The sequence below is a fragment of the Sparassis crispa genome, assembly GCF_003851025.1.
Source record: "Sparassis crispa DNA, contig_000005F, whole genome shotgun sequence".
In the NCBI taxonomy this organism is placed as follows: domain Eukaryota; kingdom Fungi; phylum Basidiomycota; class Agaricomycetes; order Polyporales; family Sparassidaceae; genus Sparassis; species Sparassis crispa.
Window position 1 is genome coordinate 1,665,446 of NW_020939752.1, and position 16,218 is coordinate 1,681,663.

Genomic DNA, 16,218 nt, shown 5'->3' on the forward strand with positions numbered 1-16,218 from the left:
GCGACAGGACGAGGTCCATTGTGGTAACAACACAGTCCGCTTCGGCTCGTGCATGGATCCTTTTTCCCACTGCCGTCGCCAGAAGCCGCAAGGCGTTGCGCAATTGGCATGCCGCAGCTCTAACACACAAAACACACCTTGATGCAGCTAGTCTGGGGAGTGCTAAACGTCCCATTCCCAGCTGTAAAGCATGCTGTGATAGCAAGGCAATGAAGGCAAAGCACGTTCGCAAACGAACGCACCTGACTCAGGAGGGTATGCGCGCCTGGATGACGTCGAGTGTAGCACATTGAGTCCACCCATTCATATGAACTGTTTTAGAAACGAAACTGATCGAACAGTGCTCTCTACTGGAGGTACAGGTTATCATGCCAGTCCTGCACGATGGACTACCGAACAATGGTAGATCTGAAGGAGCTCGAAAACTCGGAGAGTTCAAGAGACAATGTCGAGTAATCCTATGCGTGGGAATATTGTCAGAGTGGGAACTTCGGGTGGAGCAAAGGAGTAAGGCGCACGTAGATTCTTGAGTGTACTGTCGGGAGAAACACATATATCCCAAACGATATCGGCTCTTTCCTCGATGCGCAGTAGCATCTTATCATCGTCAGATATGCATTAGTTCGCGTCCGAGGCCAGTGGCGCATGGTAGAAACGAGGTATTGGTCTTTTCTCACCCTGCCATACCCGAGTCCAATCGCACGTCATATCTAGTGCGAAGCTCATCAGTGTGGGTGCCACCTATGCCTGTCGTTCCCATCTACAGTCTCCTAGGATTGGAGCAGGCTTGAAGGCCTGGGCTCTGATTTGTCATAGCCTAGTTTCAACAATCTCAGGCTAGAAGGGAGAATTCGGCCCTCGACATGAAAAAGAGACCATTCAGGAAGACCGTTGGCAGGCGACCGAGAAGATGTCGCGCAGAGCTGCGGCAACAGATACTATGCCATGCCACATTTGGACTACCACCGCAAATCCATCGAGCGCCAATAGGTAGAGGGACCGGTACCAATAGAAGCACGAGCATTTACTTTGAATGCAATCATGTTAGTGAGGTAAGCGGGAGCCGTGATGGTGGCCCATATGTCTCCGCGTTGTAAGTATAACAAACTTCAACGGCGGTCCCTTCGCAGAGATGCATAAATTGAGATGCAGCTACTTGTTCTCAGCAAAACAGAAGAATCTCACCCTATTGTAGCTGCACAACAGCACAGTGAGCACCTGTGTGGTGGATCAAAATGACTGCCGTCTTCGCAAGGTTGACGTAAAGGACTCAGTGTGGTTTGACAAGAGCGAAGTCACCGCCGTAAGCAAATTTAGCCGCTGCCACAGTGCGCGCCGAACAGGAAAGAATGCTGGAATGAGTCTAGTCAAATAATCTCAAACAGTCTGAATTGAAGAGGAGAAGAATTAGCATACCAACACGCAAGAAGTCAAGTCTCCTCCTCACCTTTATTGGTAAACAAACCTATATATCAGTAGTGCGACCAATGAAGCAAACAGAGATGGACTCGTCGTGCCTCATCAGCTATTTCACGTCGACAAGTCCTCTCGCGATTCCAAGATATCAAATGCCGAGCCGTCTGTTGACCAGAGCACCGTGGCATGTCTCTAGAGGAATCAGGATGCGCGAAAAAGTGACGGTGAGGTGGCAATTTCGGGATTCGGCAAGTTGCCGAAGTTGCCGGAGAGGGCGTCAAAGCCGTCGCCCTCTAAATCTAACAACACCAAACAACCCTCTGCGTTATGCCGGCAAAGTTTCAGTCGGCGATAGGTTTTACTTCCGGAGTGTAAATTACGAATCGGATAATCGATTTTACTGTGAAAGCGGCGGGGGATGTCGCAACTCGAGCAGAAATATTAATCGTTTTAAGGCCTGGAAGGCTCAGACTGGGTCTGTGGATCTCCCTGCGATGCAGTATCGTGTCAGGAGAACGAATGCGCATGCCATATTTCCAGATTGAATACAAGGAAGATCTTGAGCCTCGGTCGGTCCTCTGCCCAGGAGTATAACTCCGATTCCGTCGAGCTCAGGCAAGACGCCCATGCGCACAGATGGGCGATAATTTGATGGTAACACTCTTTGCTTCGAATACGGTCCTGCGGTAAGCACCTCAAAATCTTCCAGCACACTATGAATATCAGCGACACTGTAGGAGGTGCGATCAAAGCTCGAGATGGTCCGTTCCTCCAGCGAGCTGGATGAAACGTATCAGAAGCCCCACTCCCTCGTTTAATCGAAACGAGTACGCAGAGCCACGTATGTCAGTGATTGGAGTTTGCTGGAACGTCAGTTGTCCTCGTAATTTTTATATGTAGGCATATGGGATACTATCGTGTGGCCGTGTAGCATTCCTGAATTATTGCTTGAGTGTACAATGTTATTTTTTTGGAACATGAGTATTTCGATGGTAGTCCTCAGTGTGCCAGTGCACAGCCTGGGCTTGTGGCTAGCCCAGTCCAGCTGGAGTTTGGCACACTTCAGCGTTGAAATGGAAAAGAACAGAGGATGAGGCGACGAATTATCGGGAATCAGAATTTGAACCATTGAACTTATATGATATACAGATTGGCGGGAACTCGTAGATAGAAGAACAGCCTTGTGATACAGCACAAAGAGCACGAGAATGTACCGCGACGCATAAAAGCGGAAAACAATGCAACGACCTGCATGGACGCATATGTTTATTTCTGCGACCGGCGAACCTTGCGATCCCGTCGCGCAAGGCTCGTATTGTCGATCTTCGCTGGACGAGGCTTCAAACGTCGAGGGCTCCACTGAGGCTGTATCGGCGAATCAAAGTCACCCGCTGCGACGCCCCGTCCTTGGCATTCAACCTGTCTCCGCTTCGCCATCGAGCGCGTGGTAGGTCCTGTGCAACTTCCGCGCGGCACTGCAGGCACTCGGGAGTTGGTCGTCCTTTCCGAGTCTGCAGCAACAGTATCGTCGGCCGCCTTCCTCTTTCGTGAAGGCAATGCCACAGGTGCAGGATGCGTGGTCCCAGAGTTCGATGAGGTGGATGAGAGCGTGGAGGACGACGACCGGCGCCAGGTGGTGCCGCGGGGATATAGCTTGCGTGGAAACCGATCGTCGTTGGACAGGTCGTGAGTGCTAAGGAAATCCTTCCAGAATTTCCCCAACAGTTCAGGACTTTTCCAGACCATCGCTGACTCCATGTCATGCAGATGTGGAACAATATGCGACGAATTGAATTTGATGACGGCGTCCAGCCATTCCCGAAATGCCGGGTTCGAAAATTGGATCCTGTCAGTGAAATCCTGCCCAACTTGATTGCTAAGTTTGCCGGAACCACCCTTGAGAACGCCTTCCGGATTAATCCAAGTGTGGTCAAAGAGTTCGAACAGGTAAGTGACTACCATGTTTGGCGGGTGATCATGCCCTAACCATAGAAGGCTGGAATATAGTACCACCCAAAGCATGGATTCCATGTCGTCCTGAAACGTATGAGAGACAGACTCGCCTGACGTCAGAAGGCGCATCGACATGAATTGGATGGTGCCCTATGATGAATGAGCCTCCGCATGGTTGACGCACGTCGAAATCAAACTCACTGTCCTTGAATGGTCGCAAGCACTTCCTTCTTCCGTTACCAAGCAGGAAGATTCCCAATCGATCAGATAGCCGCGCCTGATGTTCTCGCCGGAGTGGGGATCCTTGGAGAGGATAAGATTACCTACACTTATGTCACGGTGTAGCCTTCTCTTCCCCGGCTCTGCGTGAAAGGCGGCCACCATGGCTTTCAACGTGTGCAAGAGAATGAGCAAAATTCTGCACTGAAGACGTAGCGTTGCGCACCTTCATACGCATCGTATGTAGCATGCAGGAGCTCTTTCGTCCCTCTGAATCGCTGCAATGGATATCCAACCGTCCCCAAGACAAGTCGATAGTGTACGAGGGGAGGCGGCAATTTGTGATTTTCCCCACCTGTACACACCCAAGCAGCGCGTCTAAACCGGTCCGTCTGCGTATACTGCAAGACTACGTGGGGCTTGTCAGTCGATCGAGTTGAGAAAACAACCCTGAAAGCAAACCTGTCGTTTCGTCGCGCGTGTATGTGAGATCGCTCTCACTGTCAACCCTTCCGCTTGAAACCGGCAGCTGGTCCCAGACATCACCATGATGGACTAATCGGGGTATATTCGGCACACCAGCAGAATGGAGGTCCGCCAGGATGTTGCCCTCCTTCATATGTTCGACATTATGTCGCCATGTGTCCTTTAGGAACACTACTTCCCCTCTCGGACTACCGGCGGTGACAGCCCAGAATCCCCTTGTTCCCTTACCCGTCCACGACACAGGCGAAACCACCGGACGGGATACAAGTAATCGATGTGCCACACAGTCGGGAGAACCCTCGTCAACGACATTGATCGCCACTACGGCACCTGGCTGGTAGTGCTCCTCCATGGCGACGACCAACTCTTCATCGTCGGGATCCAGCTGGAATTTGACGTGACGTTCGATGCAATCTCTGAAGAGTTCCTCCTCCTCTCGGGTCGCAGCCTCGACGGAAACGTCATACCCGCGCTGCGAACTCGAAGCGTGAGCGTACCGCCAGAGAAACTCGCAGAGATGCTCCGGTTGGACGCGGATGTCGAAAGATTCGGAGGCGATGACCCCGCATCGATCCCACCTTAGGAATCGAGCACGAGATCCAGCCAGTGAAATCGAGAAATAGAAAGCGCGGTGTTGACGGGAACACGCTTCGGTGGCGCATGCAACATTCCTGCCGAATGCTTCTTCGGCCTCCTTACGAGCACGGTGGTCACCGGGGGTCTGAAAAAAGGCGTGTTCGGAACGGTCATCCTCAGGACCTGGATCTGTAAATGGGTCCAAGCCGGGGTGTCGCTGTACGTCGATGTACAAGTCAGCGCAGCCAAGAGGGCCAGCCGAGGTCAAGTGAGAGTCGTTAATGTCCTGTGAATAACAAGAGACGTGGGCATTCATCGAGCCTATATCCCCAAGCTCTGCACCAGACGTGGCCGTGTCTTTGAACGTGAATCCAGGACAGCGACGCTGAGATTTTCGGCTCCTCGTTCTGGTGCCATTAATTGCCGCAATCTGTGACTTCATCAGCATTTGAAACTCCAGTACACAAAACGAAACCGACCCACCAACGGTTTATAGATCTGCTGTTCCGTTCTCGCCTCTGCCGGCACCTTGTTGAAAGCATTGACGGGACGCGGCATGTTCGACATATCCGTCTCTGGTAGAAACTCTAGGAACTCGTCGACAGGCATCGGTCCAAGAATGAATCCTTGGGCTGAGTCTGCGTATTGGCGGTAGCGTCTTCTGATGTCCTTGCGGTCTACATCGTCCTCAGGCTGCTGCCACACATTGTACTTCGGGTCTTTTTTTGCCAGCGGTGTGGCCACCATGCTTCTTCGTGATGTGAGAGGTAGAAGAGCTAGAATCGTAGGAACTGGTGAGCGGGGTGGGTTGTAACGTCCTTCAAGCTTGACTGTATCAAGACACGCTGTGGCGCCGTTCAACTGCGCCACGATCACGTGCACGGCAAGAGCGTTGCTACAATAGGGGACGCCCGGGAACTGCTCACTCCTTTTTGTACGAACGAATGTATATTTCTACAGCTAAAGAGGAGGAGGAGGAGGATGAAGCGAGGAACGCGCAGAAGCCGCCAAGTAAGGAAGACGTATCAGCGTCAAATCAGCGTGACTCACCTCGCGTTTGTCACGAACACGCGCCATCGTGACGCTTTGTGCCCAGAAGTGCCATTGTATTTTCTGCAGTCCGTTCCTCTAGTCCGATTGCTTTAAATTTGTAGATATATAATGTTGTACACATAACCTCAATGTTTTAAAATTCTGGAAGGCCAAGGTGGCCAGCTTCCTTCCGACAAAAATCCTGAGTACAGACCATGCAGTTGGCAAGTGGCACATCTCAGCATCTATCCAGAGTCTTTAAAAAAATCTGTTCAATTACCAGTAGTACTTTACATGCTGTAAAAGCCATTTTGTCAATGTCGAAGGCGAACGGGCAAGATGGTGAGCAGCGGGGACAAAGTGCCGCCCGCCTACACGTTGCGCACTGCGGCTTCTGATACGTCTCGCCTAGCTTTATGGAGGATCGGACGACCCTGAAATAGAGTTTGTCTCATGGACGACACCTCCGATGTTGTCACTGATATTCGTAGTATGCTGGAAGATTTCGATGGGCTTCTGTGAGGGCGTGAGCACCATACACCACACGACCGAATCCGAAGCGAAGAATGGTGTGTTACGAGGTCACGAGCGACAGCGGAGCTAAGCAGAGATAAATAAACGAGTGACCTCAGTGCTCCGTCGTCTAGCAGCGGACACTATGTGTATTGTGCATACCTAAGCAGAGATAAATAAACGAGTGACTACAAAGGCATCAGCGTACTACTCGGGTATGCAGTAAGTAAAGAGACTCACCCTCAGTGCTCCGTCGTCTAGCAGCGGACACTGAGGGGCGGCGTACTCGTCCTACGGTTATATAGTAGCTACTGGGTCGGTAACCGGTAAAGTAACAAGGGCGAGTCTGTTTCGAACGTGAACGCGACAACGAACGTGTGTATACTTAAATGGTAAGTCCATTTCCTCTCCCGTACTCTTCCCAACTATCCTCCACGTTCCTGATGCGCCCTGGCGCGGCTTCCTCAGCCTCCATGGAACATGACAAACACCAACACGCCCCCTCAAGTGCCATGGAGGCCCATGAGTGACGTAAGATATTCGACTTTCACGCGCGGCAAGCTCTTCGTGAAGATGTCGGCGGGCATGTCCTCGGTGCGACGGTAGAGCAGGGAGATGGCGGCAGAGTCAACGGCCTCGCGTATGAAGTGGTAGCGGATGTCGATATGTTTCGTGCGGGCATGGTACGCATTGTCTTTCGCGAGTGCAATAGCCGAGCGGTTGTCCGTGTGTAGTCGTAGTGCGAATTTACTGACATCCGGGTCGAGAATATCGGCGAGAAGATAGCGCACCCAGATTGCTTCCTTCGCGGCGTGCGTGAGTGCGATGTACTCAGCCTCTGTGCTTGAGAGCGCGACAACCGGCTGCTTCTTCGCGGACCACGAGACTGCGCCGCCGTCGATGAGGAAGACGTACCCGCAGATTGAATGCCTGTGCTCTGACGAACCCCAATCCGCATCGGAGAATCCTTCCACTCCATTGCGTGTCAAGCCGTAAGTCAGCCATTTTTCGCGTGTACTCTTCAGGTAGCGCAAGACACGCTTTGCGGCCTCCCAGTGCGCGCGTCCCGGATTCTGCATGAACTGTGAGAGCGCTGTCACCGCGAATGCGATGTCTGGCCGCGTCCCGAGTGCCGCGTACATGAGTGAGCCAATCGCCTCACGGTACGGTACGTTCCGCATGTCCTCGAACTCGCGCGGTGTCGAGGGGCACTGTCGGATGCTGAGGATTGCCCCAGGTTCAAGGGGAGTGGACAGCGGCTTGGCATCTTCGAGATTGAACCGTGCCATAAGTCCATCGATGTATGCGCGCTGCGAGAGTGAGAGGGTTCGAGCGGCTCGATCACGGCGTACCTCGATGCCTAGTATCCAGTGCATCTCGCCGAGATCGGTCATCTCGAATCGCTTGCTGATTTCCGTCTTGAACCAGAGTACTGCGTTGTTCGTGCCTGCGATCGTAGTGTCGTCAACCGAGAGTGCGATGATGAGGGTAACCGAGTCGTCGTCTTCGTCCAGGTAGAAGACGCAGTGATCAACGAGGCTGCGCGAGAGCCCCATCTCGTCGAGTGCAGCACACATCTTCTTGAACCATTGGCGGCCAGACTGCTTGAGTCCATAGATCGCATGTCGCAGGAGGCACACCCAGTGCTCCTTCCCACGTTTGGCCTGCCCAGGTGGCTGCTTCATGAAGATCTCCTCCTCGAGGTCAGCATTGAGATATGCACCCTTGACATCCATCTGGTGCACATCCCAGTCATGGCGTGCGGCGAGTGCAAGGATAATTCGGATCGACGCGAGCTTGGCGACAGGTGCAAAAGTGTCATTGAAATCAATGCCGGGAATCTGCGAGAAGCCTTGCGCGACAAGACGGGCCTTGTATGACTCAATCTTGCCGTTTGCATTTCGCTTGATCCTGAAGACAAATTTCGACCCGACGACATTAGTATTCTCAGGTGGTTCAACAAGATCATATGTGTGATGGTCACGAAGATTCCGCATCTCCTTCTCGATGGCCTTCTGCCATTGCGGCCAGTCCGGACTCTGCATGGCCTCTTCGAGCGATCGTGGCTCTTGACCTTCGCGTACTGCAAATGCGGCTGGCATTGCGAAGATCGGCTCATCACCCTCTTGTTCACTCTCGCTCTCCTCAGCTTCTACCGCAGCTGCACCCATCAGGTCACCTGGCTGGAGGCCCTGGGGGTACTTCGGCCTGCTCTTGCGTCCATCTGCGACGCCCGAGCCATCATTTAGCCGCTTCACGTAGGCGGATGCCTTGCGGGGGCGGTGGCTTCGCTCTGCGGGAGCTTCAGGTGCATGATTTTCATCCTTGTGTTCTTGCGCGGGAGCATCAGATGTCGGCATCGAAGGTGGATTCACAGAAGATGGTGCTGGCGGCTCAGTGTGTGACTTCGGCTTCTGCTGCGGCTGATGCAGTGTTGACGGCGAGCTCGGAACGACAGCCTCTATCACCCCCTCGGGCTGAGCCTCATCGGCAATGACCGTTTCATCAATAAATCTCACATTCCGCTCCACGGACACAGCACGCTTGTCAGGCCAGTACACTCGATAGCCCTTGCTCTCAGTGCTGTACCCGACAAAACGTCCTTCGCGTGCTTTCGAGTCAAGCTTGCCAGCATTCTCGATGCGGACCCAGACCTTCGCGCCAAACTCGTGAAGGTCGCCTAAGTCCGGTAGATGTCCATATCGCACCTCAAAGGGTGTCTTGCCATCCAAGGCACGAGTTGATGTGCGGTTCTTTAGCCACGTCGCATGCATCATGGCTTCGCCCCACAGGTTCTTGGGCAGTTCGGCAGCGATGAGCATTGCACGAGCATGCTCCGGGAGGGTCCTGTTTATGCGTTCAGCAAGGCCATTGTGCTGCGGTGTGTCATGAACCGTGAGGCGCGAGACTGTGCCGTGTGTGGTGAGGTGGTCGGTGAACTCTCTGCTGAGATACTCGCCCCCTCGATCAGACTGCAGAGCCTTGATGGTCTTCCCATCTTGGTTCTTCAGCTTTGCCTCATAGGACTTGTAGGCCGAGAATGTGCCGGACTTTGCACGAAGCAAGTAGAGGTCCGTCCAGCGAGTGGCATCATCTGTGAACGAGGTGAAGTACTTTTTCCCACCAAGTGTTTCGGTCTGAGCCGGCCCCCAGACATCGGAGCGGACTCGATCGCCCAGCTCCTTCGTGCGGTCACTCTCACGCTCTTTAGGGACAGTCGCGCGGGTGATTTTTGCCTGGATGCAGGAGTTGCACGTCTTCTCCTTGTTTGCCTTGTCTGTGAGTCGCACACCCTCAACTCGTCCTTCGCGCACAAGACGCTCAGCGATGATTGGCGAGATGTGTCCCATCCGACGGTGAAAGTCCATCACGGACAATGAAATAAGGGCGCGCTCAACCTCCGGCTCGACAGCAACTGATGCAGACTCATTCACAGGTGCTGCACGACGTGAGTGCTCGACCTTGTACAGCCCATTCAATGACGGGACACGCCCTATGATCCGAGACTGCCTGCGGGAGTATATGCGGCACTCCCCCTTCTCGAACATGGCAGAGTATCCGGCAGCGTCGGCACGCGCAATGGATATGAGCGCAAATGCAATCTCGGGTGCATATAGTACGTCCTCGAGAAGCACTGTCGTCATCTGCTCACCATTCGGGATTTGCAGTTGAACTGCGCCCCTGCCAATTGCACTGAAGTTACGGCCATCCGCAGCGGTGATTGGCTTCACAGGCATCGGCTCAAAAGAAACAAAAGAGTCACGATAGGGAGTCATATGGCGTGTCGCACCGCTGTCATAGACTTCGATCTCGACATCGGGCAACGTTGCGGGATGGTGGACAAGTGCGGCACTGTCGAATGTAGCCGTGAATGCGTGAGTCTGATTGTCATCACTCACGGCCGTGTTTGCTGATGACCTGCCCTTCGAATTCGAGCTGCTGCTGCCGCCCTTCTTAGAAGCCTGGTCCTTTGGGCCTTGGCCTTCCTTCCCTCCGCCTTCACGCCAGCAGTCACGTGAGAAGTGTCCCTTTCGGCCGCAGTTGTAGCACTCCGCGTCCTTGGACTTCGCACTGTGTCCACGACTCTTGGAATGCGAGCGCGAGCGCGTGTCTGCCTTTGCTGAGAGTGCAGACTCAGGCTTCAGGTGTGCCTTCCGCCGGTCATACTCCTCGACAATGCTGGTGATGATGTCATCTGCGGAGATCGTAGTCTTCGCGATGCGTGCAGCGGTAGAGAGTGCCTGCAAGAGGGCACTGTAGGACTCGGGAAGTGATGCAAAAACGTGTGCGGTGAAGTCGGCATCAGAAATTGGTGCTCCCATGGACGCCAGTTCCTCGCGCATTTTCGCGAGAGTGTCGAGGTGGGCCCGTGCATCGGCACCTTCCTCGCACTTCGTGTTCTGCAGACGAGTCCGCAGAGCGCCCGAGTACATCTCGGACTTGCTCTCGTACTCGTTCTGTACCGCAATCCAGACTTCTGCCGCAGTCACAAGCTTCTTGACGCGCAAGAGGAGCCGGTCGTTAATCGTACCATAGATCTGCTGCCGCGCGGCAAACTCCTTCTGCGTATACTCATCCAGCTTTTGCTCGGCGGCCTCAACGATCTTCAGATACTCCTCTGGTGTCATCGAAGGTTGGGTCTGACCGGCAGGTGCTGTGGTAGTCACAGGGGCTGTTGTCGTGGCAGTGCGTGATGTCGCGGCTGTCGACGCTGTAGCGGCTGGCGTTGTGGAAGCGGTCGTCGCGGCCTGCGCAGGTGATGGCATCGGGAGCGGGGGTGGATCCGGTGGCCGGCGAGCAGTTCCTTGAAGATGTCGCAACAGTCCTCGGGAGCCCATGACGGTGAACATGCGCTCCTTGTAGGTGATCCAGTTGGAGCCGTCGGCTGCCAACTTTGGGATGACATTGAGGTGAGATTGCAGGGATTCCGAGGCAGGCGACATTGTGTCGGGGCTCATAACCTGTTACGAGGTCACGAGCGACAGCGGAGCTAAGCAGAGATAAATAAACGAGTGACCTCAGTGCTCCGTCGTCTAGCAGCGGACACTATGTGTATTGTGCATACCTAAGCAGAGATAAATAAACGAGTGACTACAAAGGCATCAGCGTACTACTCGGGTATGCAGTAAGTAAAGAGACTCACCCTCAGTGCTCCGTCGTCTAGCAGCGGACACTGAGGGGCGGCGTACTCGTCCTACGGTTATATAGTAGCTACTGGGTCGGTAACCGGTAAAGTAACAAGGGCGGGTCTGTTTCGAACGTGAACGCGACAACGAACGTGTGTATACTTAAATGGTAAGTCCATTTCCTCTCCCGTACTCTTCCCAACTATCCTCCACGTTCCTGATGCGCCCTGGCGCGGCTTCCTCAGCCTCCATGGAACATGACAAACACCAACATGGTGCCATCGTTTTATGGTCCGCCTGCATGCCTTAGTGTCTCGAAGGCCCCAGCTCGAAAGAATTCGAGTTATACTCCGCAGAGGGCTCTCCGCAGCTGCTGACCTTCCTCACGTGTAATCTGGGAATAGCGAATAGTTTTGGGTGCTCGTGGCATGATACCGGACCATAGGGAGACTCGAGAGCCACACATGTTGTAGTGAAGGAGTTGGCGTACGCTGCGAAAGCTGTTAGTCCATGAAAGTGATCGACGATGCAAGGGCAGACGCAAGCTTGCTCTGGACCTCCACCAGTCCCGCGAATATGGGACTGTCCTTGAGCAGAACGAATTAGATACTGTGTGAGTACATTTCGCGGGGATCCAACCTAGATTCTCAGTGAGCACGATGGAGGAAGAGACTGTACTAGGAGCGGAAGAAAGGTCAGAATTTTGAACTCATCAAGACGCGCACGAAATACGCAGTCACACGGTGAGCGCACCCGTGTTGACGACGTATGTAACCAATGATCGGATAATTTGGTCCGCTCTGGGAACCATTGAGCGACTCTCTCAGATGATACGATAAGAGGAACACACCGTACAAGGCCTGTCCTACTTACTGTGCCATAGGTAGTATATTGATGCCGCTGCTATAATGAGATCGGCTATGGCAGCAAGGCTAAGGCTACACGTGAGAACAAACTAAAGATGAAATATGCCAATTGCCGTAAGCATGAAACGGTCAGACATGGGATGTACTACACACAAGAGACCCTGTACTCAAACGAAATTCGCTCTAGGCTGGAAAACAGTACCTTGACATTACCTTGACGTCAAACTTCATCCGTCTGGGTAACAGAGATGGTAATAGGGAGAAGGTTAGGCTCGTTCACCAGCCTCTAGTATATAGGAAGAAAGAGTTGTTCCTCTATATAGTTGACGTACGAGAGAGCAGCAGTAACTTGTACCATTCATTTCCACATACATGCAGGGATTCCTCACATCATCGTACAACATCAATACGCTCTTCTACTCGAGCGATGGCGCTTTAAACGCACTGTCGCACAGGATCGTTTCCAGGACATATTCTATTGGCGACCAGCGACTCGAGTACCACGATTGAGTGCGTACACACGCTGCAGACGAAGGTCTCTGCCGGCGCATGTCGAAGGCATTGGCGGCGGGTCATCCTTAACGAGGGATGTGGCTACCGTGGTTTTCTACGCGGAATGGGAAGTCGAGAAACCGAAGATATCAAAACCAAGAGGCAATACTTGAAGGAAGTCGGTTCAGTGGGTAAGTTGAAGCGCTGGTTCAATTGGCGCGCGGTCACGAGTAGAGACGCTAACTACGGTAGAAGTAACCGTAAATTGTGAGGCTGACATGTATGTTGTGTAGTAGTCAAAAAATATACATTTTATGTAGAATTGACTATATAAGCATAGGATACAACCGGATGGAGAACGAATTCAGGATGATGAGTACCAACACTCCCGCGACGAAACAGAAAGGAACAGAGGACGACGTGATGGGTGATCAGGAATGAGAACTTAAGTTATTGAATATATATGACGTACGGATTGCCAGTAATTCGTAGATAGAAGAGCACAGTCCTCTGATGCAGCATAGAGAGCACGAGAAAGTACCGTCATCCAGACGCGCGGAAAACAACGGAACGAATGCTCGGACGCAAATATTCATTTCTTCGACCGGCGAACCTTGCGATCCTGTCGCGCGAGGCCCGTATTATAGACCTTCGCTGGACGAGGCCTCACACGTCGAGGGCTCCATTGAGGCTGTATCGGTAGATCCGAGCCACCCGCTGCGATACCCTGTCCTTGGCCTTCGACCTGTCTCCGCTTCGCCATCGAGCGTGTGATAGGTCCTGTGTAATTTCCACGAGGCACTGCAGGCACTCGGGAGTTGGTCGTCCTTTCCAAATCTGCAGCAATGGCATCGGCCAACTTTCTCTTTCGTGAAGGCAATACCACAGGTGCAGGATGCGCGGTCCCGGAGGTCGATGAGGTCGATGAAAGCATGGAGGACGACGACCGGCGCCAGGTGGTGCCGCGGGGATATAGCTTGCGTGGAAACCGATCGTCGTTGGATAGCTCGTGAGTGCTGAGGAAATCCTTCCAGAATTTCCCAAACATTTCAGGATTTTCCCATACCATGGCTGATTCCAGGTCCTGCGGACGTTGAAAAACATGTGATGAATTGAATTTGATGACGGCATCCAGCCATTCCCGAAACGCCGGGTTCGAGAAGTGAATCTTGCCAGTGTAATCCTGACGATATTGATTGGTGAGTTTGCCATCGCCACCATTCATAATGCCAACCGGATTGATCCAGGTGTCATCAAAGAGGTGGTAGAGGATGGTAACCAGTGTGCCTGGCGGTTTGTCGTGCCCTAACCATAAAAGGCAGCAATATAGTACCACCCAAAGCATGGATTCCATATCGTCTTGGAACATATGAGAGATGGACTCGGAGGGCGAACTTAGAAGGCGCATCGACATGAATTGGATGGTGCCCTATCATAAATGAGCCTTCGCATAATCGACGCACGTCAAAATCAAACTCACCGTCCTTGAATGGTCGCAAGCCTCTCCTTCTGTTACCAAACAGGAAGATTCCCAATCGATCAGATAACCGCGCCGGATGTTCTCGCCCGAGTGGGGATCCTTGGAGAGGATAATGTTACCTACACTTATGTCACGGTGTAGCCTTCTTTTTCCCGGCTCTGCATGAAAGGCGGCCACCATGGCTTTTAGCGTGTGCAAGAGAATGAGCGACATTCGACAGAGAAGACGTAGCATTGCGCACCTTCATATGCATCATATGTAGCATGCAGGAGCTCTTTCGTCCCTCTGAATCGCTGCAATGGATATCCGGCCGTCCCCAAGACAAGTCGATAGTGTACGAGGGGAGGCGGCAATTTGTGATTTTCTCCACCTGTACACACCCAAGTAGCGTGTCTAAATCGGTCCGTCTGTGTATTCTGCAAAACTATGCCATACTTGTCAGTCGATCCAGTCGAGATAATAAGCCTGAAAGCAAACCTGTCGTTTCGTCGCGCGTGTATGTGAGATCGCTCTCACCGTCGCCCCTTCCGCTTGAAACCGGCAGCTGGTCCCAGACATCACCATGATGGACTAATCGGGGTATATTCGGCACACCAGCAGAATGGAGGTCCGCCAGGATGTTGCCCTCCTTCATATGTTCGACATTATGTCGCCATGTGTCCTTCAGGAACACTACTTCCCCTCTCGGACTGCCGGCGGTGACAGCCCAGAATCCCCTTGTTCCCTTACCCGTCCACGACACAGGCGAAACCACCGGACGGGATACAAGTAATCGATGTGCCACACAGTCGGGGGAACCCTCGTCAACGACATTGATCGCCACTACGGCACCTGGCTGGTAGTGCTCCTCCATGGCGACGACCAACTCTTCATCGTCGGGATCCAGCTGGAATTTGACGTGACGTTCGATGCAATCTCTGAAGAGTTCTTCCTCCTCTCGGGTCGCAGCCTCGACGGAAACGTCATACCCGCGCTGCGAACTCGAAGCGTGGGCGTACCGCCAGAGAAACTCGCAGAGATGCTCCGGTTGGACGCGGATGTCGAAAGATTCGGAGGCGATGACCCCGCATCGATCCCACCTTAGGAATCGAGCACGAGATCCAGCCAGTGAAATCGAGAAATAGAAAGCGCGGTGTTGACGGGAACACGCTTCGGTGGCGCATGCAACATTCCTGCCGAATGCTTCTTCGGCCTCCTTACGAGCACGGTGGTCACCGGGGGTCTGAAAAAAGGCGTGTTCGGAACGGTCATCCTCAGGACCTGGATCTGTAAATGGGTCCAAGCCGGGGTGTCGCTGTACGTCGATGTACAAGTCAGCGCAGCCAAGAGGGCCAGCCGAGGTCAAGTGAGAGTCGTTAATGTCCTGTGAATAACAAGAGACGTGGGCATTCATCGAGCCTATATCCCCAAGCTCTGCACCAGACGTGGCCGTGTCTTTGAACGTGAATCCAGGACAGCGACGCTGAGATTTTCGGCTCCTCGTTCTGGTGCCATTAATTGCCGCAATCTGTGACTTCATCAGCATTTGAAACTCCAGTACACAAAACGAAACCGACCCACCAACGGTTTATAGATCTGCTGTTCCGTTCTCGCCTCTGCCGGCACCTTGTTGAAAGCATTGACGGGACGCGGCATGTTCGACATATCCGTCTCTGGTAGAAACTCTAGGAACTCGTCGACAGGCATCGGTCCAAGAATGAATCCTTGGGCTGAGTTTGCGTATTGGCGGTAGTGTCTTCGGATGTCGTGGTGGTCGAAATCCTTCTGCTGCCACACATTGTACTTCGGGTCGTTTTTTGATAGGGGTGTGGCCACCATGCTTCTTCCTGATGTGAGAGGGAGAATCGTAGGACTTGGTGAGCGGGGTGGGTTGTAACGTCCTTCAAGCTTGACTGTATCAGGACACGCTGTGGCGCCATTCAACTGCGCCACGATCACGTGCACGGCAAGAGCGTTGCCACAATAGGGGACGCCCGGTAACTGCTCACTCCTTTTTGCACGAAGGAAGGTGTATTGTTCTACAGCTAAAGAGGAGGAGGAGGAGGAGGAGGAGGAGGAG

The 16,218-nt window shown here is 53.1% G+C and overlaps 3 protein-coding genes across 3 annotated transcripts; all 3 read right to left on the minus strand.

The window, feature by feature from the left end:
* Window positions 1-2,682: 2,682 nt before the first annotated feature.
* SCP_0605610 (predicted protein) lies at window positions 2,683-5,397 on the minus strand (the record flags this gene model as incomplete). Its single annotated transcript, XM_027759694.1, has 5 exons — window positions 2,683-3,519; window positions 3,571-3,755; window positions 3,815-3,997; window positions 4,051-5,080; window positions 5,134-5,397. 5 exons carry the CDS (start codon window positions 5,395-5,397, stop codon window positions 2,683-2,685), a joined length of 2,499 nt encoding a protein of 832 aa, XP_027615495.1.
* Window positions 5,398-6,698: 1,301 nt separating this feature from the next.
* SCP_0605620 (hypothetical protein) lies at window positions 6,699-11,138 on the minus strand (the record flags this gene model as incomplete). Its single annotated transcript, XM_027759695.1, has 1 exon — window positions 6,699-11,138. One exon carries the CDS (start codon window positions 11,136-11,138, stop codon window positions 6,699-6,701), a length of 4,440 nt encoding a protein of 1,479 aa, XP_027615496.1.
* A 2,133-nt stretch (window positions 11,139-13,271) lies between these two features.
* Window positions 13,272-15,977, minus strand: SCP_0605630 (predicted protein; the record flags this gene model as incomplete). The annotated part of the gene is made up of 5 exons (XM_027759696.1): window positions 13,272-14,108; window positions 14,160-14,341; window positions 14,401-14,583; window positions 14,637-15,666; window positions 15,720-15,977. The coding sequence occupies 5 exons, from the start codon at window positions 15,975-15,977 to the stop codon at window positions 13,272-13,274; spliced, it is 2,490 nt and encodes an 829-aa protein (XP_027615497.1).
* Window positions 15,978-16,218: the final 241 nt, after the last annotated feature.